This window comes from Branchiostoma floridae, chromosome 18 (genome assembly GCF_000003815.2).
Source record: "Branchiostoma floridae strain S238N-H82 chromosome 18, Bfl_VNyyK, whole genome shotgun sequence".
NCBI lineage: Eukaryota > Metazoa > Chordata > Leptocardii > Amphioxiformes > Branchiostomatidae > Branchiostoma > Branchiostoma floridae.
The window spans coordinates 5,995,021-6,020,762 of record NC_049996.1 but is presented as its reverse complement, the minus strand read 5'-3'; the positions used below and the strand labels follow the sequence as shown (position 1 = coordinate 6,020,762).

Genomic DNA, 25,742 nt, shown 5'->3' with positions numbered 1-25,742 from the left:
AGGGGGACAGGTGTACCTATATATATATATATATATATATATATATATATATATATATATATATATATATATATATATAATTTGTATACTTATCTGTGACCCTTTTTTTCTTGCATGTGTTTGTATACATGCAGGTAAGGCACATGTTCACACTATTGTCTTCTGGATTTGTCATCCTAAAAGGAATGATTTAAGATACTTCTAAATGTTATTACTATTTTTACAACATTTCATACTAGCTTACTTTAACATTACACACTTTTTCAAAACTCAGTATTGCAGAAATTTTCTCTGCAATACAGTAAAAAAGAACCAAAAAGTTGAATACCAAAAATGCTTTTTTTGCACTTGTTTTATCATTGCATACTCTGGTAAATATTTGATGAGAGTTCACATTATACCATATCATTTTAGGTATCTTTGACAGTTATTGCAAAAGTAAATAATAAATGACTAAAATACGTGCCAAGTTCCTAAAACTTGCAAATTAGTATGATCAGATTGGAAGTTTGGCATACTCTGTTTTGTACCTTACATTGACTCCAGTTTAAAAAGAATCCAAATTTGCTATTTTCACAAACTTTTAAAAGAGTAAGAAAACCATTTAAAATCATGATGCATGATATATGGTGATGCATGATAAACAATTTGTTTCGCAAATAATCATGATTTTAATTATTTCATTACCAGTCCTTTATATGCCTAAGCTTTCTATACAACATTGAGCTAGATTGTAATTTCCCAACCATGTATGATACAGGGTTATGTTTCAACACACCTGTACTCATGTGTAAATATATCATTGTGAATCAGAAGTTATACATACATATATCAGTTTGTTTCATTTGTTAAAGAACTATAAAACCAAAAGTAGTGGAGTCTAACACATTGTATATGCATAAGCCTAAAGTTTATGGTAGTATTAAGAACTTTTCATGTTTGTTGCAAAAGAAAAGACCAATTGGCTGTGCCATGGTACATCAAGCTATTAGTAAGAAACTTACAGGACCACATATTCAGTATGACACAGGGTTAGCTTTTGTTTCAACACACCTGTACTCATGTGTAAATATATCATTGTGAATCAGAAGTTAAACATATTCAGTATGATACAGGGTTAGCTTATGTTTCAACACACCTGTACTCATGTGTAAATATATCATTGTGAATCAGAAGTTAAACATATTCAGTATGATACAGGGTTAGCTTATGTTTCAACACACCTGAACTAAAGTGTAAATATATCATTGTGAATCAGAAGTTAAACATACATATATCAGTTTATTTCATTTGCTAAAGAACTATAAAACCAATTGTAGTGGAGTCTAACACATTGTATATGCATAAGCCATGATAGTTTTAAGAACGTTTCATGTTTGTTGCAAAAGAAAAGACCAATTGGCTGCGCCATGGTACATCAAGCTATTAGTAAGAAACTTACAGGACCACATATTCAGTATGACACAGGGTTAGCTTTTGTTTCAACACACCTGTACTCATGTGTAAATATATCATTGTGAATCAGAAGTTATATATACATATATCAGTTAATTTCATTTGCTAAAGAACTGTAAAACCAATTGTAGCAGATTACACCATTCTGTTATCATGTACCATTTAGATATAACAGTGACTTGCTGTTACGGTAGAGATCTACACTTTGGAATTTTGATTTCTCTACTTGTGATTAAAACGTTGTGAAGTGTGATCTGTCTGGTCTGTAACTTTATGCGTATTTTGATACACACTGTGAGAGTGAGTGACTGACTGACTGTCTGTTTTATCAGGCATATGGGAAAATCAGAATACTACTAGTCATCATCAGAGGGATCAGCAGTCAGGGCTCGAAATACCACCTGCACATGTAGGTATTTCTGGTGTCTACCTGCACTGGTCCATGTACTTTTTTTATACATAAATGTCATATGATATAGGTGTATGTAGATTGTTATTAGCTGCATTGACAGTTACCACCTATTAAGTATAAAAGAAAAATAGTAATGGTTCCTGAACAATTTTAGTATGATCCATACTTCCTGCATTCAGAGATCTCAGCTTCATCATAAGATTTGAACAAGCTGAGGGTATGAAAGATCTCCTTAAAGAGATTGTCTTCTGACCTGTGCCGGAAGAGGTAAATGTCGACTCCGTCTTTAATGTCGTAGTCGTACAGATGTTTCCCTTGGCCGTATTTCACTGAGTATAGGCCCCACGACAGGGAAAGATTTCCAGCTCCCCAAAGGGTATATGTTTCTATCTTTACTCATCCTCCTGTTCAGTACCAAGGACAGGCGGGTCTATGGGTGATTTCAGTACGAAGGACAGGTGCGTCTGTGTGTGATGTTCAGTACCAAGGACAGGTGCGTCTGTGTGTGATGTTCAGCACCAAGGACAGGTGCGTCTGTGTGTGTGATGTTCAGTACCAAGGACAGGTGCGTCTGTGTGTGATGTTCAGTACCAAGGACAGGTGTGTCTGTGTGTGATGTTCAGTACCAAGGACAGGTGCGTCTGTGTGTGATGTTCAGCACCAAGGACAGGTGTGTCTGTGTGTGATGTTCAGTGCCAAGGGCAGGTGCGCCTGTGTGTGTGTGATGTTCAGTACCAAGGACAGGTGCGTCTGTGTGTGGTGTTCAGTACCAAAGACAGGTGGGTCTGTGTGTGTGATGTTCAGTACCAAGGACAGGTGCGCCTGTGTGTGATGTTCAGTACCAAGGACAGGTACGTCTGTGTGTGTGATGCTCAGTACCAAGGACAGGTGCGCCTGTGTGTGTGATGTTCAGTACCAAGGACAGGTGCGTCTGTGTGTGTGATGTTCAGTACCAAAGACAGGTGCGTCTGTGTGTGTGATGTTCAGTACCAAGGACAGGTGCGCCTGTGTGTGTGATGTTCAGTACCAAGTACAGGTGCGCCTGTGTGTGGTGTTCAGTACCAAGGACAGGTGCGTCTGTGTGTGTGATGTTCAGTACCAAGGACAGGTGCGTCTGTGTGTGTGATGTTCAGTACCAAGGACAGGTGGGTCTGTGTGTGTGATGTTCAGTACCAAGGACAGGTGCGTCTGTGTGTGTGATGTTCAGTACCAAGGACAGGTGCGCCTGTGTGTGATGTTCAGTACCAAGGACAGGTGCGTCTGTGTGTGATGTTCAGTACCAAGGACAGGTGCGTCTGTGTGTGTGATGTTCAGTACCAAGGACAGGTGCGTCTGTGTGTGTGATGTTCAGTACCATGGACAGGTGCGTCTGTGTGTGACGTTCATACCAAGGACAGGTGTGTCTGTGTGTGTGATGTTCAGTACCAAGGACAGGTGCATCTGTTTCTGATGTTAAGTACAATGGACAGTGTGTTCGTGTGTGTGATGTTCAGTACCAAGGACAGGTGTGGCAGTGTGTGAATTCATTACCATGGACAGGTGTGCCTGTGGCCCTGTGTGTGTGTGTATGTGTGTGTGTGTGAGTGTGTGTGTGATGTTCAGTATAACAAAAAGGTGGGCTTGTGTGTGATATTCAGTACCATGAACAAGTGTGTCCGTGTACAACATTCAGTATCAAGGACAGGTGTGACGTCCAATACCATTTTCATACAAAATATCGTCGATTTTGTGTTCAAGAAATCTGCACAATTCGTCTAATTTTTTCTCAGTTCTGCTGTTGGACTATTTCTGTAGCGCAAATATTCACCTTCATCCTGAAGACATAGAATGCCTTCTTGTGTGCATGTAACAAAGGGCACTATCAGAAATAAATTCCAACCAGAAGCGATCCGATACAAAACATTCATTTTCAAAAGGCCTAACCTAAGCCAACCTTGCGAAAGCTACAAGTTTTATATATATCAAAGTCTTTGACAGTTTTTCTTGATCAAACTCATCGTTCTTTGGTGCTTAACATCTACTTATATTGTACGAGTGGTTGTAAGTTCCTGTTTGGTAAGTGAGGCCCAGTTTGGATTTAGAAAGGGATGCATAGACGCCATATTCACCCTCCGACAGCTATGTGAGAAATCATGTGAAACTAAACAATGTGGATACGGAACCACGTCAAAACAAAACAATTTCAAGTCATTGCAGTCATTACTTTTCAGGCAACGTCTTTTTGAAAATCAGTAGGTAAATGGCGGGAAACAAGGGCGAATTGTGATCAGACGTGTGGGTCAAGTTCCCTATGCCGTAAATTTGTCGTAGTATTTGTCAGTCTGTGCTGCCACTGTGTACCCTCGTCCAACGGGGGCCTTCACAATCCTTAAATCAAGTATGCAGTTACGCTCATTCATAGCAAACTCAGCAGCTTTTTTCACAGGTTAAAAGTTTTGACAGTATATGACATAAACAAATTAGTCAGCCATTTTCGTCCATTCGTCCATTTTCGTTTATCAAAAACTCATGAAAAACAATCTCATAGAGAAGCCAACTATTTATTCTTGATTTGCTTTATCCTTGTTTCTTAATAATGTTATGTTTCGTCATTACTTGAATAATCATTTTAAGTATTGTACCTTGTTCTTAAGTGCTACTTTCACCTGATTTGTTTGATCCCTTGCTTTGACTTGTATTTCCTTTGATATTTGCTAACAGATAATTCTATGATCTCGACTTATTTCTTTATAAACCTTAGATCATCTTTAGTTTATATTATTTGCAGCGTTATGATTTTCTTTGTGTAGTTTCTATTAATTCCAGTTGTTGTTATTATTTAGTTTTGATTATGTATATTATGTTTCATTATTATGTAGGTTATGTAAAGTACGTTGCATTAATGTCCATTCTCATTTGAATGTCAAAAATGCTGTCGCCTGCCTTTGCGACTTGATATGCAGCAAATTTAAGACAAAATCACTGGTTCCTTTGTTTTCCTCAATCCATGAAATGGTTTACAAAAGATGCACCACAACATTCGTATTGGTTGATGGCTTGTAAGATTATCATAGCCACGGGTGGGATTTTACACCCTAAAAAACACAACCATTTTAACTATGCATCGCGAATGTTGTGCGTTGTGCTCTTCTAACCGGCCACCTGACCAAATCGACCACTTTTGCCCTGTCCTCCATGTGGCCGTCTTGGGCCGGTTGGACTGTACATCTGTAACGAGCTCATCGTAAAGGGACACCATCGAGATGAAGGTCAAGCTATCAAACGTCTTACAATCCTAGTATAGCTGTTGTATATTGTCTTACCCAATCAGTTTGTCCTTCATGCCCGTCAGTTCTACTAATAAAAAACAGGGAATAACGGGTTTACCATTGAGAAATTGGCCTCGTGTGCACGTGTCGTTACTTTGCAATCCTACGTTTTACGGAGGTGGGCGGGGCTATGGTAAGGTTTTTTTTTCGCCAATTGTTCTAGCTATGGTGCAAATTGCTAGCTGCTTTATACCACCTTTCCACTAGGACGGCGCTCTCGCCGCGCTCTCTCTGCGACCTAAAATTTGACAGAGCGCTTAACCAAGGAGCTTTTATCAACTTAATAAAAGCTCCTTGGCTTAACAAATTGTAGAAAAAACGACTATTCTACCGCTTTGTGTGTTTTGTTGTCTTTCTGGTCGCCCTTTTTGATTTTGTATAATGTACCCAGCGAAGATTACACAAATCCGTTTTAGGTCCCAGTGAGAGCGCAGCGTGATCGCGGTCTAGTGGAAAAGGGGATCTTACTGAGTGTGGCTCTTATGCAAGACGAAACTTCAGCACACAATAACAGAAAGTAGCATCAGCAGACTTTATTGCACATTGACGTCCTCATTGAAGAAATGCATTTTTCTAGCCCACCTGGTAGAAGTGAAAGTACCCAATGTAGTTCCTTCTGCTCTTCATGTCTTACAATCGTGGTAGTTTTTCTTGCATCCCACAAGAAAATGCTCCAAGTTTTATAGAACAAGTACAAGTACCTAATCCTAAATAAAGGCTCCAAATCCTTTTACTGTCTACCTGCACTAGGGCACAGAATATTTCAAGTAACCTGCACCAGACAAGTTTTACCTGTACCACTCATTATTTTCTGATTGAGTCCCCAAACGTTTTGAAGCTGTTTTTTTGTACCACCATTTTCACTCTTGTAGAAGTGCTGTATAACAGAACACTTCTGTTAAGAATTCAAGGCAGTTTGTGGCTACTACCGACACATGATTCCACAGTCACAGCTGGTTTGATCATGTAGTAGTGCATGTTAGGTGCAAGTTATGAGACATCCAACCTTCCTGTACTAACATTACATGTGCAGGTGGTATTATTTCGAGCCCTGTACAGCGTACCTCAAAATTTGGTAGCTGACTCCAAACCTAGCAAACATCACAATCACAGTGGTTTCACATACAGTACATCAGACAATAACATTAACATTCAACCTTTCTCATGATATCACAACTCATTTTTGAACTGACATTTGTTTTAATTGGTTACATGCCAAATCTGTGTCTTAGACTAAACTCCTTTTTCACAATGTTAAAAATTAATTCAACTTTATCAGTAGTTCACCTGTATCCATTGTACAGGTTGTATTCAAAAACAGGGTATTTCGGGATATGAAGTAAAAGGTCGTAAAATTGCATTATTTTCAAGATAATTGCAGTTCAAAACCATCGTCCATCGACTTGATATCACTAGATACCAAACTTGTAACAAATATGGGTTACCCCACAGATAATGGGGAACTAACATTATGTACCAGAACAGATGAAACTTCATGCAGAATTATGGAATCATGTGCCACTGTGTTGCAGTCACATATAGATACTGACACTAGTTTCCTTCACATTACAGTTTACATCTGTCATATGAAGTAGCTACTGAACTTTCTGCACATATATTACAATGTTATACCTTACATTAAGAGATACAATAGGTGAGCATCATACCTATGTTAAATCTATCCAATCACAGTAGTAGTACCTGATCAACTTACAATGATGGGGGAGGGGGGCACTTTACTACATCTACAATCTGAAAAGACCTCTGTAAAACATTTCTTGCAAGAGTACAACACACGCAGGCCATGAACCTTCCTGAGAGCATGTAAAACTCATGCTCACTCAGTATTTTGACATCAAACATTAACACCGGCATTTTTCCCTCCTGTCTTGAAAGGCAACATTTTGATACTTAAAAAAAAAAGCAACACATACACAGAAGAATCAGCACAGTACCTACAAGCTTTACTGTCAGATACAACACTACTGTTCAATTCATCTTGAGACTGGGACCAACGCTCTGTACCATTCATACTCAATACTTACATACTCATAAAAACCATGTGAATAAGACATTCTCTATGAGTACTACAACAATGTTACAGAGGTAGTGGACCATAGTGGTACAAAACAAGACCATACCGTCAGTGGTATCAATAAAAAATGGTATTTACTGTGTACTTCTACATTGTGCCATTGCTACATGTTATTTGGTAGCATTACATACAAACTTCCTGACATGTGGGGCCGATCAAGTGACCTTACATAAGCAAAGGGCCAAAGAACTCAGAAGGCAGGAAGTCAGTACTACCATTCGTGAAGGTCAAGTTGACTGACCCTGACTGAAAGCGTTCTAAGTTCGCATGTATACAATCCATATACTGCATAACATTCTGGTACATACTACTGTAGTCACTTGTTCAGAAAGTCCTGGCGGCAGATTGGACACATCTTTCCTTAATTTGGATTGTTTTATTTATCACATGACTAAGAGGCAGAGCCAAATGTTTTACTGTTAGAAATGAATATTATATAAAGTCAATATCAGTTCTTCTGAGAAGTATTTGTTACAATTTGTCTCCCACTAATGTCTGGGGTGAAGCATTCTTACACTCATGAAACCAGTGTTGTGTCAGAAAAAAGAGAAGGAAGGAATGAATCAGCTGGGAATAATGTAAGAAGTTTGTTGTGCTATAACGCTAGTTCACATTTATCCACAGGGTAACCTATATCCATCGTATTAGAACAGGGTGTTTAGGATTATCAATTCGATGGAGGGTGGTTTCAAAATGCAACATTTTCGAAAAATTGAAGTTTGAAACTACCATCCATTGACTTGACAGCCATAAAAACAACAGATATAGGTTACCTCGCGGATAAAGGTGAACCAGCATTACAGTGGACGATTTGTTGTGTTGCAAGATGTAAACTTCACTAATGACATGCATAAACCACAGGAAAATCTGATAATTACAATTATTAATGACTGCACCTGAACATTGGTTGTTTTCATATCATCACAGAACACTTTTTGTGCTTGACCCAACTGAGGTGTTGATTTTGTTATATCATATGGATGATATCCGTGCGCACATCAATTTCTGTCTGTTCCCACACATTAAAAGAAGATTTCACCCATACTGTAAATCCTACAAAGTAGTTGCAAAGTAAGTAAATATGTGCTGTGAATTGCAAAAAATATCAGGAAACGGATACTAACAAACAGCTGAAATGTATGATAATGTCATAGAATGGCAAAGAAAAAAAAAGGAGATGTGAAAACAAACAAGAACAGTCTATTGTTTGGTAAACAATTCTGAGTGTTATGTCATTTGTTCAACCTTCCCGACCACTTAGACTTCATAACAATAACACATCTACATTACACAATTGGAGGAGACATTCATTCTTTTAACAACAGGTCTTCAGATGAGTATGTAAATTTCATATATCAAACAATGTGTCCAAGAATCCCTTTGTAATCATCAATGTAAAGCAAACAGTTTATGAGAAGTTCAAGTTAGTGTAACTGAGAGTTTTTCCCCTATGCTACATACATGGTAATTATCATTGCTGGAGCATTTGGTACAATATCGCTTATATGAGATGGCATTGCACAATACTGTTGATTCATATCACAAAAGCAGTTAATCTGGTTGTCTTGTTATAAAGACACCAATTTTATTTGTTGTTTCTTGGATTTTTTCAGAAAAAAATTGGGTCGGTCTGTCGAAAAAAATGAAAATAAAAAAACTTTCAAAAAGTCGGGGGTAGGAGAGATCGGACAGGAAAACCTAAACATTCAACATTTAGGGGGTCCCTGGTAGCAAAGAAAAATGATAAACGTACCGTCCAAAATAGTCACTTACAGCTACTGGAATTTGAGGCCCATAGTTAATTTGGAAAAGGAGGGGCTGTGAAATTTTGTCAACATGAGGTGTGGCCATCAATTTGAAAATTTCAAATCCGAAAAAAATAGGGTTGGGAAATCCGAGAAACAAAAAAAAAAAAATTGGTGTGGCCTTACGGGTTCACATGAGCCTACCTCTTAACTGTTACTGCACAAAATGATTTCCCACCAATAAAATCTCGGCACTGGAGAAGCTCAGAATTCATGCAACATATAGTACTGGCATGTAATAACACACAATGGCAATGTTTTAACTTTTAGGAATACTATAGTGAGGTTGTCTATTTTCAGGCGCTTCCATGAACATGCAGGAAAGTTGTCCTGTGGCCAACACATCTTAAGAAATGACATCAAACATTTGGACACATCTTTTCAAGTGTAAATCCATCAAGATGTTATATCTATCAACATGTCGGTTAATTCTTTATCTCAGCAATAGAAGTAAAAAGTACCATGAAACTTTTGGCAGTCAAAAAGAATAAGCTTGAAAAATTTTGGAACGTTGACAACTTTTAGAAGGCAGTTTTCATCTATCAGATGCATGCTACATGCACATGTATTTGCCTAGTCAAGTTTGTTCATGAAGATTGGAGGTAATGAAAGAAAAAAAGTACCTACTAAAGGCAAAGATATCATCTTTTTGATGTTTGACTGGGTACTGTAAATGCAGAAATGTTCGCAATGGTTTTATGTTTGCGGTTTTCGCGATGGCCGCTTCACCTCGAACTTAAAACCACCACAAACATTTTTCCATGACAGTAAGAGACTACAGTGCATGTTGCTGTCGCAAACTTAAAACCGCTGCTAAAAGTCCTGTTTCCTGCTACCACGGAATTAAATCCCCGTGAACTGAAATGCATTTACAGTATTTGCTTCGTATACATAATTCTCCTCCTACTACTACTACTCCTAGCCTTCTAAACAATCCTTTGGAGGAGTTGTACCCTGGGTCCAGCCACATTTTCAACATTTTTGTACTCTTGTCCACTGTAGAACGAGGTATGCTTTAGATAATGCTGTATGTTAATGATTGTTGTGATCATGGTCTAAGTTACTTAAATAATTTCATAACATCACATTTAGGGTATATTTCATTATATTTATGTAAATTGCAACATGATGAATCAATTAAGCACCTTTTCAACAAATACTTGAAACATACTTCAACATTGCCCCTGTCAGCAATGCTCGCCACAGGCTAGTTGGGAAGCCCTGGCTGTGCAAAACAGCCATACTTTGGCTACCACTGAATATATGCAGCCTGGTCAAGACAAAAAGTAACTAGGCTTACTGTTTTACTAAGGAATTTAAGCACCTTTAAGTACTGCATGGTGTATCCAGCTAAATGAATCTGGAAAATCCTTTTGTTAACTTTCAGTCAACATGTTCTAGTAACAATAATCTGATGTCAGGCACCATGAGAAGCAAACTGAAATCTTCTTCTTTTCAGACTTGTCAAACCTTCATGCATACTTCTGTTTTCCGTATCACAATAAATACACGTACATGACCAACATTTCCATGACAACAAGGCTATAACATCTCATAAATATGTTTAAACTACTAGGTTAAAAATGGTGAGAGTGCCAGGGGAAAATCTGCAGCTTTGAGACAAAACTTTGTAATACATGTAATAAAATAGCCCAGCTGTTTGACCTTTTGTTTTTGACATTTAAAAGTAGCTTGGGCATAGACCATCAAAGTCACACAGAATAGCCACAACGACATCTCACAGAGAAGAATCACAATACCATACATCTAAATGTAGATAGTTTATACACTATACTGTCATTAAAAAATGCAGTTGATTAACTTACACTAATCTAGCAACTCTACACAGAGACTGTCTCCACAATTGATGCCTTTATAGCATCGCTGAATGTTTGGTTCTCCTCGCTCAGAGTTCCTATCTTGTCCTCTGGTTCCTCGTATTCCACCATTCCCAACTTTTCCAGCTCACACGTTGTGGAGGAGTTGTCGGTAAGTGGAATGCACAGATTCTGGTTGGATTCCAGCGGTATTGGCACAATGTTCTCTTGATTGGAGTTCTCGTCTGCCACGAGGCTGACAGTCTCCACCCCTCCGACCTGCCCGTCTGTGTCCACCACAGGCCCCAGCGGCTCCAGTCTTCCCGCGGGCTTCGCATCCGTCAGGTTGGTGTAACTCTTCCCAACTTTGTCCTCGATAGACCCAACTTCAGATAGGTCAGGAATGCAAGAATTCTTTGGAGTAGTCAGGGTTTCCTGAGCCGAGTGCTCTTCCACACAACACTCTAATGGTGATGACAATTTGTAGTTGGAACAATCTTCATACACATAACTATCGCTGTCGCTACTGTCGGATTCAGAGGTGTCTGGGTTCTTAAACTGGTAAACGGCTGACATGGCACATTTTTGTTGAATAGTATTTTCTTCATCAGAATCATTATAGTGAAGACCACTGGGCAACATAGTAGTACCATTACAGTGAGGGCTTAGAACACAACTATAAAGGTTTCCACTGGTGGAAGAGGTTCCAGGACTTTGGAAACTAGCCTGGGGTACCTGGTAGGCAACTTCTAAGTGTCCATGATTGACAGGTGACACCAGGAGGGCCCCATCAGAGGCAGGTTTGGCTAGCCTGTCATGTGCAGAGTGACCGTTCAGGTCGACTACAGCGCCATCGTCAGAATCAGCTCCGACCATGTTCACAACCGTTTTCACCTTCTCCCCACCGGTGGTTCCCCTGGGGTGGAGTCCGTTCTGCTTCTTCTCCAGCTCCAGTCGCATGATGGTGTGGATGAAGTGTGTCCGCACACGCACAGGGTTGAACTCAATCCTCCCAGCCAGGTTCCCACAGCCATCCTTGGTGCAGCCGCACGGAAACGACAATCTATCTACCTGTTCCACACAAGAAAACATACATGGAAACCGTTCACTATGTACACATCACCGCCACCACAGGAAATAGAACAGCAGTGCTGACAAAAATACAAACATTTAAAAGAGGAAGATCCTCCATCAACTTGTTTGCACAATAAGGAGATCAAAAGTGCCCGTCTGAAAGAAGTAGCTAATCATTAGTGTGTATTTATGTATGACTCATTTGTACTTCCTACAGACTCTAAAGAACATTGCATTATACAAACCACATCTTGCACAATAGATGTCCTACAAAGCTAAATGAGTCTGCTGGTCATAGGAAGGAAGTAATGTTAAAGCCACACCAATCTTATTTGTTGTTTCTCGGATTTCCCGACCCTATTTTTTCTGATTTGAAAAAAAAAAATTCAATTTGATGGCCACACCTTGTGTTGACAAAATTTCACTGCCTCTCCTTTCTCAAATTAACTACTAAGTATGGGCCTCAAATTCCAGTGGCTGTACGGTGCATTTATCGTTTTTTTTCAAACTTTGGACTTTGCTACCAGGAACCCCCTAAATGTTGAAAGTTTAAGTGTTCCTTTCCCATCTGTCCTTCCCCCGATTTAAAAAAAAGTTTTTTTAAATATTTTTTTTTGACCGACCGACCCAATTTTTTTCCGAAAGAATCCGAGAAACAACAAATAAAATTGGTGTAGCTTAAAGACATAAAGTTGAGCAGACCAAAATACACCTTAACATTAGCCACCAACCTGGCATTTGATGTCTGCTATACTGCAGGCACATGTCTCCGGGTCACAGTACACCTGACAGTTGCACCCGCACATCTCACGAGACATGCGGATCTGACGCAGCTCCCTTTTCTCATTACTGTCAATTCGCTTAACTCCTGCAGAAAAATGAATTAAACATTCTTGTTTTGGGACTATCACTGGAGACTTGTAAAGTGGTCAAGGGAACACTGTATGGTTTAACTACCTTCAAGTGTACAACTGTAGAAAATATATTCAAATTTAAGTGAAAGGCACCATGGCAAGATGCGCTAAGTGATTTTGTCATTACAACATGTATTATAAATGCAGTAACTAGTCTTCTTAGGAACACTGTTAGGACATTCCTGTCTTTAATTTAGTGTTTATTGAATGGCATTTCGTATAACTTTGTTTGTGTGTTTCTTCGTCATGTACAGTAAATATTTCTCTTGTATTTGCCATACAACAATCAGTGTTATTCAGCTTGTTTTGTACATACTGCGAGGCTGATTTTCCTAATAAAACTAACTATTAAACTATGAATGCAGTAAAAACAGTTGTGGTCTTGAAAGGAAGGAAAAGTAATGGGGAATAATGTTACATGTAGCTTGGCTTGAACTTTTCATAGGCACAAATAGCTATGATATCAAAATCATATTTGCTCGTACCTGCTGCTCGTAGCATGAGACGTCTTCTCTTGGTGGCGACAGGCTGCAGGAAGTAGTAGTCATCAGGGTCATCTGGGTCCGACTCAGACTCCTCTCCCTGATACATGCACATAAACAATTGTAATTCATGTCAACAAGAGGAACATCTGATACTTGGTAACTTCAAGTATCTTTGAAGTTACCAATAACTTAATAACTTCTTCACATTCACTGACAAAAAGAAAACATTTCTTCTACTATCACAAAACCCAAACATAATAGAAAAGGTGGGATCTTTCGTCTTCCACTGTCTTGGAAAAATGAGTCATACCCAATAACCCAGGATCTAGAGTTAGCTTTTACTAGTTTTAGACTAGAGTAGATACTTGTGATATTGTTTTTACACTGTTTGAATCTTGTTACCTGTAATTAGCCCATGGGCAAGGATTTTACAAGTATCAATAACATTATCAAGCTTTATACTTTCAAATTTGGAATGAAGAGAGTGAAGAAGGAAGCCATGGTAATAGTTAATAGAATTTTTCATCAATCAGTGACTAGTTTTGACAGGTAAACACACATACCTTCAAATTTTTGTTGGCTATAAGTCCAGATGAAAAATTCTTTTGTTAACTGTTTACATACGTGACAAATGAATCTCTTCATCGAAGCCATGGTAGAATTTAAATCTCTTTCAGTTTATTACTATGTCTATCATACAAAGAAGCTGCAATCACACCAAAAGGGCATTCCAACTTACAAATGTTAACAAAATTCAGTACTGTGGAGTTGGTACCTGTGACTCGGAACTATCAGTGGCCATCTGCTTGACCATCTGCTGCTGATGTTTATGATGACGGATGATGGCCTGGTGCACACGGTCCTGTTCCTCCTCATATCCCTTCAGACTAAACTTCTGCACATGGCAATGGTGGGCTGACATACCTGAGGGCGCAACCTCACAGTTTAGACGTCTGTGCATTTGGGTATGAGTTAGGGGTGGGTACCGAAGGTACCGGTACAAACTCGTTTTTTCTTATTGGACTGGTCTGGTAAAAACGGACCTCAAAAAAATTGGTGGACTGGGTGTTTGACCGATTGGAAAACGGACAGATTATATGATCAGGCATTCACATGTTTTGGGGCTTACTGGTCGAAGAAAATACCAAAAGCGATGTACGTAGAGTAGAGTTTATAGTCATTCTACTATGCTTTATAGTCAATTCTACAGAGGCAGTTAGCCTTGTAAGATTTTAAAACAGCAGTGGGAGTCGAATATATTTCTTTGTAGCAAAGTGGACCATTGTTTTGAGTATCGTCCATGCACAAATTTTCACACACTGAATCCGGTCCAGGTTCAGGTCCGGACCCAGACCTGATCCTCTGGACCTGAACCAGACCTGGACCTGAATTTTCTGTACCAGTACTCACCCCTAGTATGAGTACAATGGGACAGTAATAGAACAGAGGCATGATATGAATAAAATATTATTCCGTATCATCTTTGGTCCCAGCCCAACCGAAGGTCATATCGTCCTCTGGCTGGGTGGCGATCTTACCCGCATTCCGATCGTACCTCAGAAATACGGAATAACCTGTGTTGTATTCTATATTTACTATGGGCTCAACTAGCAGTAACATATTACCCTATTCATCATAATATAGCTCGCTTGCTAGCTCTGTCATGAAGCAACATTTTCAGTGCCATTGACCTGTTTTTATCATTTGTATGCTTGCTAAATTGAACAAGATACCGGTAACGCTAGTTCACCTTTATTCGCGAGGTAACCTATATCCGTTGTTTTTAAAAACGGGGTATTTAGGGATATCAAGTTGGCCGACGACGATGGTTTCAAATTGCAACATTGTAGTTTGAAATCTATGTCTGTTGACTTGATATCCCCAAATATCAGTTTTTAAAAACAATGGATATAGGTGACGCCACGAATAAATGTGAACTAGCGTTATACACTGTATGAAGAAGTTGCTGATTTATCACCAGGATGTTTTGGTACATTGAAAGGTCTCCCCATCTGGAAAGGAATAGATCTTTAATCCCATATAGCTTCCTATGACATTATATGTAGTTGCCATAGCCGGTATAAACAAGTAATAAATCATCATTACTACAGTAAAGCCTTCAAGCTGGTTCACTTCCCTTTGACAGAAAGATCCTACTGATTTCTTCAGTTATTGTGTACAAATTTTCCTCATTGAGTATATGTCTAACTCTTGGAATCGACAACGCCCTCCCGCAATCTTTACACTTTAAGTCAAATAATGCATGCACAAATGCATCTAATCCAAGAAAACATTGTTGGGAAAAACCTAGCCTTGAGATAAGCCTTGTTGGCTTTTCAATGCAGCTTCCACCAGTGCTAGCTGTTACTGAAGAAAAGTTGCACAAATCGCTGATGCCAACATTTGCTCCCGCTGTTGTCAGAATGTCCGAAATTTTCCTACCGCATCAAAAGGTAAGAGTGCAGCAGAACTATCAGGAAGCAAGCAGCGCTCAATCAAACTAAAATAAAAATCTTGATTGAGTATTTTAGATGTTCATGTACAGAAGCGTTGCGTTTTAGAAACACAAGGGCTCGAAATTCATTTTTGGTATTAGGTGCACCGGTGCACCCAGCTTAAAAAATTGGGTGCACTAAAAAAATTTTGAGTGCACCACTTAAATTTAAGTAATAACCTAATAATAAAACTTAGTTACAAGCTATCAAATTCTTAAACAAGTACCATGACAGACATTTCTATCATCTTTCTAACTTAGATGTCAAGAATATGTTGTATACTATTATACTTTGATATCTTTACATACATAAACCTAAGAAAATATTTGGGTGCAACCTGTGCACCCAAAGAAAATAATTGGGTGCACAGCTCCAATTTTCTCTCACTGGGGTGCCCTAACATCGGCCCCCGTCCATCCGCCTTGTCGTGGTGTGAGAGCCCGAATGTACCAATCTCCTAGTCCTGGGGTAGGTGGCACGTTCCTACTCTGTAACCTCGAATGAGGGGGTGGAGCTTGGGTAGTCGCTAAAGGATGGACCTTACCCCTCACCCAAGAGGTTAAAATGGGTTGGCGTAGGGTCAACTACCCTACCTGTAAAACAGCCACCAGTTACAGAAGCACCGATGATAAGAATCCAAAAACCCGTCATGGGCAAGGAAGGGTCTCCACAAAGGGGGCTTATGACGCAGGGCAGTGAAAGCCGCAAGGAAGCTGCAAGGCCGACTCCCCTTCTGACGCCCAAGACAACTATAAAGATAGGTACATGAACCCACAGGGTAAAAGGAAGAGAGGGAGGCCAAGGAATAGCTGGAGGAGAGATACGGAGGAGGAGATGAAAAGTATCTGCAACAGCTGGCAGGACCTGAAGAAGAAGGCCCAGAGGCGGGTGCAGTGGAGGACTATCATCAGTGGCCTATGCTCCGCCAGGGGCGAAGGGCCCAAGTAAAGTAAGTAAAGTAACAGCTCCAATTTTGGGTGCACCTGGGTGCACATGCACCCAGTATTTCGAGCCCTGAACACTGATGGCTTCCACTCCCAAACAACAAGAGTCTTGCAGATGCGTTTTGCCCGAGGCAAAGTCATTATTCATCTGTATTTACAATGTAGTCAGATACTGACAATTTTTAAAAATAAAAGACAAGAAATGGGTGCTGTGAAAACAGTCTTTTAACGCAATGTAACACCTGGTATGGGACTGTTACAGTGTTAGTTAAATGTACATAATATATGATATGTTTTGTATTATATAGGCGGTTTTAGTGTGTACATGCATTGTAGTGCATAAGCAATTTAGCAATAAGACTACAATGATGTAATATGAAGTGTGTTATAATCATCATCATCATCAAGAATTTATGATACCTTCTTCTTGTATGGCAGCCTACTGGGTAATGTACTTACCAAGTGTAGATCCACCTTGACTGGGAACAGAGGTGAAACCTTGTGTACGCTTGAAGTAGAAGACTGTAACTCCATCAAAAGCAATCTTTCCACCCTTTGCCTTCTTACCTTTCTTCAGTATTGGTGCTGGAAAGTGTTGCAAACAAACAAAAATTCAGAGAATTGACAACAACAGCAATATCATATGACAAAAGTGCATCTTTTGTGAAGACAATAGGTATAATTAAAGGAACATTCCACTCCAGAAGCGAGTGTTATTTTCTGAGTGATAGATGATATTTTTTGGATACAAACGCACCAGACATCTCGCAAACTTACCAAATTTGTCTTTTTGACAATAATCCTTTTCTAAACCCAATTAATTGTACCCTCATATGGACCCACCATAGCCGACTTCTGTCATACTTTCTCGCTAAAGGTTGTCGGGATAAGCTTGGCAAAGGAGTGAAGTGACTATCACACATTTAGGGAGATACAAAAACAGTCAGAGATTTATTGGCCACAAGAAGTTGAAAGTATGTCAACGTAATGGCGGTGCCAAAACTGCTTGTGTGACCGATGTCGGGCACAATTTCTCGCTAACGGTAGGGTCGCTAAGCTAACGACAGCGGTTGAGTGACTATCACAGTATCAGACATTTAGGAAGGTACACAAAAACTGAAGACTAGAGACCCTTGGAATACAGAGGCCACTTTTATGGACCATTCTGCTATCTAAAAAGTCATATATACATCATTTATACATGGACAAAGTTATTTTTATTTTTACCCACAACCACAAATTTTCTTCTGTAAACTGCAGGTGTTTCATGCCTGCTAATGCAATGCAATGTATTGTTGGCAACAAGATATCAGGATACATGTATATAAAATCAAATGCAGATTCCTCAGAAAGGGAGGAATTAACCATTCAAGGCTCAAAATACCACCTGCATATGCAGGTAAAATTGGATCTGTGCAGGTATTTCTGGTGTCTACCTGCACCTGCACGGGTGCATGTACTGGGTTTTATACATAAATGTCCTATAATGCAGTTGCACATGGATTGTTATTAGCTGCATTGACTGTTACCACCTATAGAGTAGAAAAGACAAAGTAGCAATGGTTCCTGAACAATTTTAGTATGATCCTAAATTCAGAGTGGTGCGGGTAAAATTTGTCTGGTGCAGATGAGTGTCAATGTTACCTACATCAGTGCAGGTATGCAGAAAAAAGCATTTCGAGCCCTGCCATTGGACGAAAAGGGTAAAATCTTCTGGAATAATTTTAAACAGATCGCTAACATAACACAGAAAAGGAAACTAGCCATTTACAGATGAGTGCATGTACAATGCATGAGGAGCACTAGTCATGTCACCTGGAACAATACTTGGGTCAGGAGGAGTGAGTGGACGGATGTCCTTTGCCAGGTATGTCTCCCTCTCTACACAGTTCTCCTCCTCTTCATCCTCAGAAGATGATGATGTAGGAGTGGAGGTGCTGCTGTGGTCCTGCTCCAGCCCATCTTGGGAATCCGACTCGTCCAAGTCAGACACTCCCGGCCCATCCGGGTCGGTCAGTTTCCGTTTAGACATACTGGTCAGTCTGTGTTGTCCACTACAATACTGGCAGGACCTGATGGATAGTGAGAATGAAATGAAACTGAAGTCAATTCCCAAAAAATCAATACTGCATCAAAGTTACATGCCCAAACTGTAACTTAGATTAAATAATAGATTTCCACCTATGTGGTCCAATAATTTCACAAAACATGTAAAACATGGAAAAATAAAATGCATCAGGACATTGTATTTCAAACAGCATATTGGAAGTTCAGGTCCAGGTCCGTACCTGAACCTTGACCTGATTGTCTGTGAAAATTTAAAAATAGGTAAAACTAAAAACAATGGTCCATTTCCCTAAAAAGGAGTCTGTTTGGTGGAATATATACAACATTCACTGGCATTAAAAGATCCTATCTTTGTGTTAACAAGGCTAACTTGCCTCTGTTAATTAGGGCCTATCTCATTGAGCGGAGGCACTCTGGAGGCACTGTTGAGGTACATTGGAGTTTGTTCACAGAGGCATCATTGTGCTATTTTAAACACTTCTTTCTTGTACTCACACTGACGTGAGGCACTGTTGTGTTTCAAGTCAAGATGAACGGGTTATTTGGATTTGGAAATCACAGCGTTGTCATTTTATACAAAATGATTAAAATGCATCAAATGGAGATTTGAAAATATAAAAGGATATTCACTTATGCTACTTGGAACAGCAAAGGTAACATCATGAACTATTTGTCCAACTTAACTCGTCAATAAAATACAATTTCCTCATTAATTATGCAAATGAAGTCCTCATTTGCATACCATGTAAGCATTATGAACATCTTTGCCTAAGGCCCCATTCATACTTAGCCTTGTAAACTGGATTTCAAGCCGAAACCACCAAAGCAGGATTCATGTGGTCTAGTCTGTACAGTGAGTTGAAGTCACATTAAAGCCAGCTAAACCACGAACCACCTCTGAAAGGCAGTTTTGATGTGGCTTATATGACTCACAATTCCAGTATGAATGGAAATCATTCAAATGTGGCTTCAAGCTGGCTTACTTTGCATATTTGGTCGTGGATCACATGGTCATACATGGTATGTTATCAGGTATCTTCTGCACCAAGCTATCTTTGCTAGTGTATTACACAAACCTATTTAGATCCCCAGGCAGACACGTTACTAGAATTGGCGAGTTCAGTGTCTGGACAGATGAGGCAACAAAGGGGCTTCTAGCTTAGCCTGAGTACCATCCTCCGTAGTGACCGCTAGCACAGTACTGTCGCTTGCTAACCACGGTTAGCTTGCTAACCACAGTTAGCTATAGCTTGCTAACCGCGGTTAGCAAGCAAAAGTACTGAGCCAGTGGTCACTACGGAGGATTGTACTCAGGCTACTTCTAGCTATCTTTGGGAGCATGGACGTACAGGGGAAGCTCAAAGAACCTACAAAAACAAGAACGTGTATACACAAGGTGGTCGGGCGCCTTAAGGCAACACCAATTTAATTTCTTGGTTCACAGATTTTTTCATAAAAAATATGGAGCGAGAGGGCGAAATAAAAATAAAAATAAAAATTGTAAAATGGTTGGGGTAAAGGTTAGGGCTAATCCAAAACATAAAGAATAAAAAGTTTTCAGCTTGAAAAAAGTAAAAAAGACTATTACTGTACAGTAACAGCACCTGTTTGTTGAAAATTACAAAAGTAGTGTCAGTTTTTATGTTTGCTACACCAGAAAGTTGGTGAATGGTTCCATTTATGGTAAAAATTTGCTGAGTGGTAATTTTTATTTTTTTCCAAAAAATAGGAGCGAGCGAATCCGTGAACCAAGCAATTAAATTGGTGTGGCCTAAAGGCTATGGAAAAAGTGAAAGTCGTTCCGTACAATGATAAAAAAACTTGAACAACAAATACTACAAGGTAACCACTACTCCCAGAGTGGTAATGACAGAATAGCATATCTATTATATGGCGATATATAGTGTCGATGCTCAGGAGGGGTTGGTGGTCGCTGAATGTAGCTCAAACCGGTTTGCAGTTTGGACTAGATTTTGACTAATCGCGTACGATAAGATAAGATCATGTCTGCGCCGGTATGCAACTTACCCAATTTGCAACAAATTGCAAGGCTTACTATGAATGGGGCCTAAGCTACTTTCATGCCTAAAATGATGGAAATCTGTCTTCCAGGGAAAATGTCTTGCCCCTGCAGTTCTAGAATTAAACTTTAGGGGGCTCAAACCTGCCCCACCTTGTCCTGATGTTGAAAGCTATCTGTCACGCAAAGGTCAAGACCATGTCTTGAATGATTGAAGAAAAAAAAGACCATGTCTGGGACAAGAAATAGATTGAAAAAACTTGCCATAATAGAATACTCTCATGAATTATGATGATGTCCACCTATTTTGCATGATTAATATTTATTTATTCATTTATTGAGATTGCAGACAATGCATGGCAAAGCCATGCAGAGTAGTGGATATTGGGTGCAAACACATAATTATGTTTCCCGAAGGAGAAACATATAGCATCTCTACAGATATTTGCATATTCCAACCAGACCAATCAAAACTCAGAAAAAATGGAAGATTTAACATGCAGTCTACGTTTCCAGCTTTTTGATTGGCTAAAATCTGACTTTCTTGGGGATACGTCGGAAGTGAACCTATCAACGCACAGGACACAAAATGGAACTCGGCATCGTTTTCATTATGGCAGCGAAAATCTCGGGCGTCAGCCAATCGGCCATGCCTTCAAGCAACAGGCGCTCTAGGAAGAAGTTGCCCGCTATGGAACGAACGACATCGCTAACTTTTCACACAAAAATATTTATCTTCAGAAAATTGGACCTTGGAATCTTGGAAATTATGAACGGACCTGTTGCAATACATTTGTATACCTGTTAAAAGCCCCTGATTGTAGTAACGCGCCTAGTGGCCGAAACGTCAAGAGTATCTGATTTGTACGCTTTTGTTGCTGGATCGACCCGGGTTTGAATCCGAAGTGGTACACTTTTTTCAGTTGTCTTTTTTTTTCCTTTTGAAACATACATTTGATATAAGATTTGATATAAGAATACTTTTGTTTTGCGACTACAACATCAAACCACGCATTTTTTGGTAAAGAAACAGAGCTTGCTTGTGAATGTACCGCAGTAGTAATCAGTGCCGCGGTAAGAGGGAGGGGGGTGACGGGGGTGGATTCGCGAAATCAAAAAGTTGCTACAATGAAAATTTAGCGGTCGACCAGTGACCGTTAAAACCGCCGGGAAACATTATGCATTTTCACGAAAATGTTGCCTCTCTAGTTAACTCAAAATTTAAGTCAAATGGAAAACGTATAATGTTACCTCAAATCATGTTGTAACTTACATTATGGTCTAAGCTAACGTTACCGTTACATACCAAAAATCATGAAAATCCATTATTCCTATATTGACTAATCCTCTTTGGAAATTTGTACAAAAAAGTCCCTGCAATTCCAAACCTAGCCACTAGTACTAGGGAGCCCAAACTTATGTCACTTCTTCTCGAGCACAAGAGCTATTTAACGCCCCATAATTTTCCCAATGCTTGTCAAGAACAGAAATATAACAATAATATTACAGGGCTCGAAATACCACATGCATATGCAAGTTTGTGCATGTAAAATTGGTGTGGTGCAAGTAAGTTTGGACCAAACTTGCACCAGTGCAAGTTACTTTTATCCACTAATACCTGACTTTAGAAAAAGCTTACACACACCAAGAATATTGTCTGCCATTGAAAGGTAAAAGAAAACAACACTGAATAAAAAAATAGCCTAAATTTGTTATTTCTAAACTTGGTTAGACATCCAGGTAAACAAAATTTGAAGACAATTCCATCTCTATAATGCTAATAATTCCTATGATGTTGTCTTACCTTGATTTGCATATGAGTAAATACATTTTGCATACAATTTAGTGACTTTGATATGATCAACTGGATTTTCCAGTTATATGTGTTTGTATTGAGTTGTTCTAGCGATGGTTAAGAATAGTGATGGAAGTCACTCGAAGAGTCCAGAAGAAATCTATTGATCTTATCAAGTAGTAGACATTGAATTGTCTTAAATTAAGCCTAAATTCACATTTGTTGTACAATTTGAAATCCAAAATAAAATACGCTTTGGAAAACAAATATCCAAACATGTGGTCTTAATGTATCCCCATATATTTGCAAATTTTCAGAAGAAGAATAAAGGGTTAACAGTTCACTATTTTGGGTTGTGCAAGTAAGTTTCTTTTGGTGCAAGTTACCTTTGGCTTAACTTGCACTGGTGCAAGTTGACTGAAAAGTGTATTTCGAGCCCTGTATTACATTGACTATAAGAACAGCTACCGCAAACAAACAAAAAAGTGCATTATTGACCTGCCAAACTATATTATATACAAATACGACAATGGGTACATACACATACAGATGCGAATGCACGTTACATTGACAAAACTAAAACTCTGTCGCCGGAGGTTTAATACCCTCCGGTCACAGAGCAAAAAGACATTCTGCTGCAGTATCGAGGAAAGCCGCTAGGGAGCTCCAAATCAAATCTTTTCCTGTTTTTGTCACATTCCACCGAAACATCAAGTATGGAAACAGTCCTTCCAGCCGTTCTTGAGTTATCTTGTTCACCAACAGACAAACAGACAGACAGGTGCTACTGAAAATTTATAAAACCTCCAATAACTCTACTCTACTCTACTCTACTCCATGACATGTCAAATGGGCATGTTATGGCGGTAAAAAATAAAGATAAAAAAAATGTTACTCTGTGCCAAAGCATTAGCATATTTTGGATGGTTCATATCCTAAATGACACATGGTATATTTTCCTATCAAATCTCAGAAAAAAAGGAAACGGTGAACCAAGGAGTGTGGCCAGTGAGGACTGACGCAGGCCCAGCTCAGCTCAGCCCTCCCCACCCGTACCATACCCTTTGTTCTAAAATGCCGAAATCCTTGTCATTAGTAATGTTCCCCATCAACTACAACAACATGAGACGGATAGAACATTTTCCTCGCTCAGATTCCTCCTTACAAACCCCTGATTTCTGTACCCTACGGTTGGGGCGGAGAATGCTAGACTTGGTTGAACGAAGCCGCTATTTAGTATGCTGCATCGCTAACGCCGGGGCCAGGACAATGGGGCACGCTCACCCTCCCCGCCGGCCTCCCGACAAACTCACGGGGTCTACATCCCGAGGAGAGCATTCAAATGGTCACCCAACATGTCAAACATTGGCTACACGTTGTGTGGCAATAAAATAATGTAGAATCTTACCGACAGAAAATTCAGGTTTCTCTTTCTCCCTGCCGGAAGCCGCCCGCCTAATTATTAAGTATTCACTGACGTCAAAGTCTGGCCAATCCTCATTCAACATTTCCCGCGCCGCACTCGACTTTAAATTTTCTAACCAATCAGAGGATGTGAAATATTGATCTCTTCAAACACAGACCAATCAGCGATCAGAATACCCATGTGACATTGGGATGTGAACATGAAACCGAGTGGATTCTCAATATAGACTTTTCACTACTCTCCAAGCAGAGGTTAGGCTCAGTCGGGTTTTGGAAGTGTTTATTATCAAATTTAGGCGTTTTTGTCGAGCCAGGTTTTCTTTTTGTCTCCAAGCCAAACTTGAAAAACCTTTCCTGTCCCATTAATTATTGCTCCTTTGCTGTTCCATAGATCTCAGGCTGGTTTTAATATGTCAAGAAGGCTGAAAAGGCACGTCCTTGGTTATGATGAATCATGTCAGGACGTCCGCAGGACGCAGCCAATGATGAGGGGGAAATGAACTTTTTAACCTCATTGGTTACCCGGTTAAATGAATGAACCAATACTTGTATTTTGTATTCATTTTGCACATCTTTTGTATTATAGTCTACGTTGCCATTGTACTTGCGTAGTGTCATAGTCTACATAGACTGACTGACAGTACTGTAGTAGTAGTAGTAGTAGTAGCAGTAGTAGTAGTATTGTCATTATTGTACATTCAGGCTTTGACGGGCTAGGTACAGGTCTCTGATAGTCATCAAGAGGCTTGATTTTAATCTCATTGGTATGACGTACTGAAGCTGAAACAACAATATAAAGGTGCTAAGCTAACATTGTAAACAGGTTGGACAACATCTTCTCGCTTCTTTGTACAAGTGTGTATGTGTGACTATGTGTGTGTGTGTGTGTGTGTGTGTGTGTGTGTGTGTGTGTGTGTGTGTTATGTGTGTGTGTGTGTGTGTGTGTGTGAGTGAGTGTGTGTGTGTGTGAACGCTTGCGTGCGTGTGTGAGCGCTTGTGTGTGTGAGCGTGTGCGTGCGAAGTTGCGAGTGTGTGTGTGTGTGCGCGCGTGTGGACTGCAGTGCGTAATAAGTTGTAACGTTAATTTATTAATTGATGGAGACCAACGGCTTCATTTGCATCATTAATGAGGAAACTTTACATCATTTGCTTACTTGATGAGGAAATGCTACATGGGCTTCCTGATAAAGGTTTAATTTTCAACATTTTCCGGGGGAATGGAACTCGCGCCTGCGGCGTTCGCTGATCCCTCAAATAGTGCACTACCCTTACCCTTATACCCTTTATTTACAACACATGTGATTTGGAAAAAGGAAACAAGAAATTCACATAAATGACGCTAATAACAGACTTCTTTTTCCTTTATTCAATCATACCATCAAAATCGCGTGACCAATTTATTCCTCTGTCGGCTAAACTCCTTCCCCAGCTTATGATACCAATAGCTATCTTATGCCACGCAAAATCTGCTTGGAGATGTGCTGTGTTGCCCACAGTCCTGTCGACATGTCCCAAAGCTGCAGTACCATTATGGATTACTAGTGAGCGCCTCAGTTCACTTCACTTTTGCAACATATGATGTCAAACCTGTCGTCATAGCCTTTATCAGGCTCTGCGGATCGCTGATCAAA

The 25,742-nt window shown here is 39.6% G+C and overlaps 1 protein-coding gene across 4 annotated transcripts; it reads right to left on the bottom strand.

Moving 5' to 3' along the window:
- Window positions 1-9,576: 9,576 nt before the first annotated feature.
- Window positions 9,577-24,228, bottom strand: LOC118405659. Of its 4 annotated transcripts, none has more exons than XM_035805235.1 (7): window positions 24,095-24,228; window positions 18,620-18,876; window positions 17,264-17,389; window positions 14,141-14,289; window positions 13,366-13,462; window positions 12,698-12,834; window positions 9,577-11,963 (listed from the first exon to the last, which is right to left on the bottom strand). In XM_035805235.1, exons 2-7 carry the CDS (start codon window positions 18,834-18,836, stop codon window positions 10,917-10,919), a joined length of 1,773 nt encoding a protein of 590 aa, XP_035661128.1. In that variant the 5' UTR covers window positions 18,837-18,876; window positions 24,095-24,228; the 3' UTR covers window positions 9,577-10,916. The 4 variants fall into 4 exon arrangements, with proteins under 4 accessions (XP_035661128.1, XP_035661130.1, XP_035661129.1 ...); XM_035805237.1 differs by lacking the exon at window positions 24,095-24,228 and adding an exon at window positions 23,971-24,084; XM_035805236.1 differs by lacking the exon at window positions 24,095-24,228 and adding an exon at window positions 23,831-24,001.
- Between the last annotated feature and the right edge of the window lie 1,514 nt (window positions 24,229-25,742).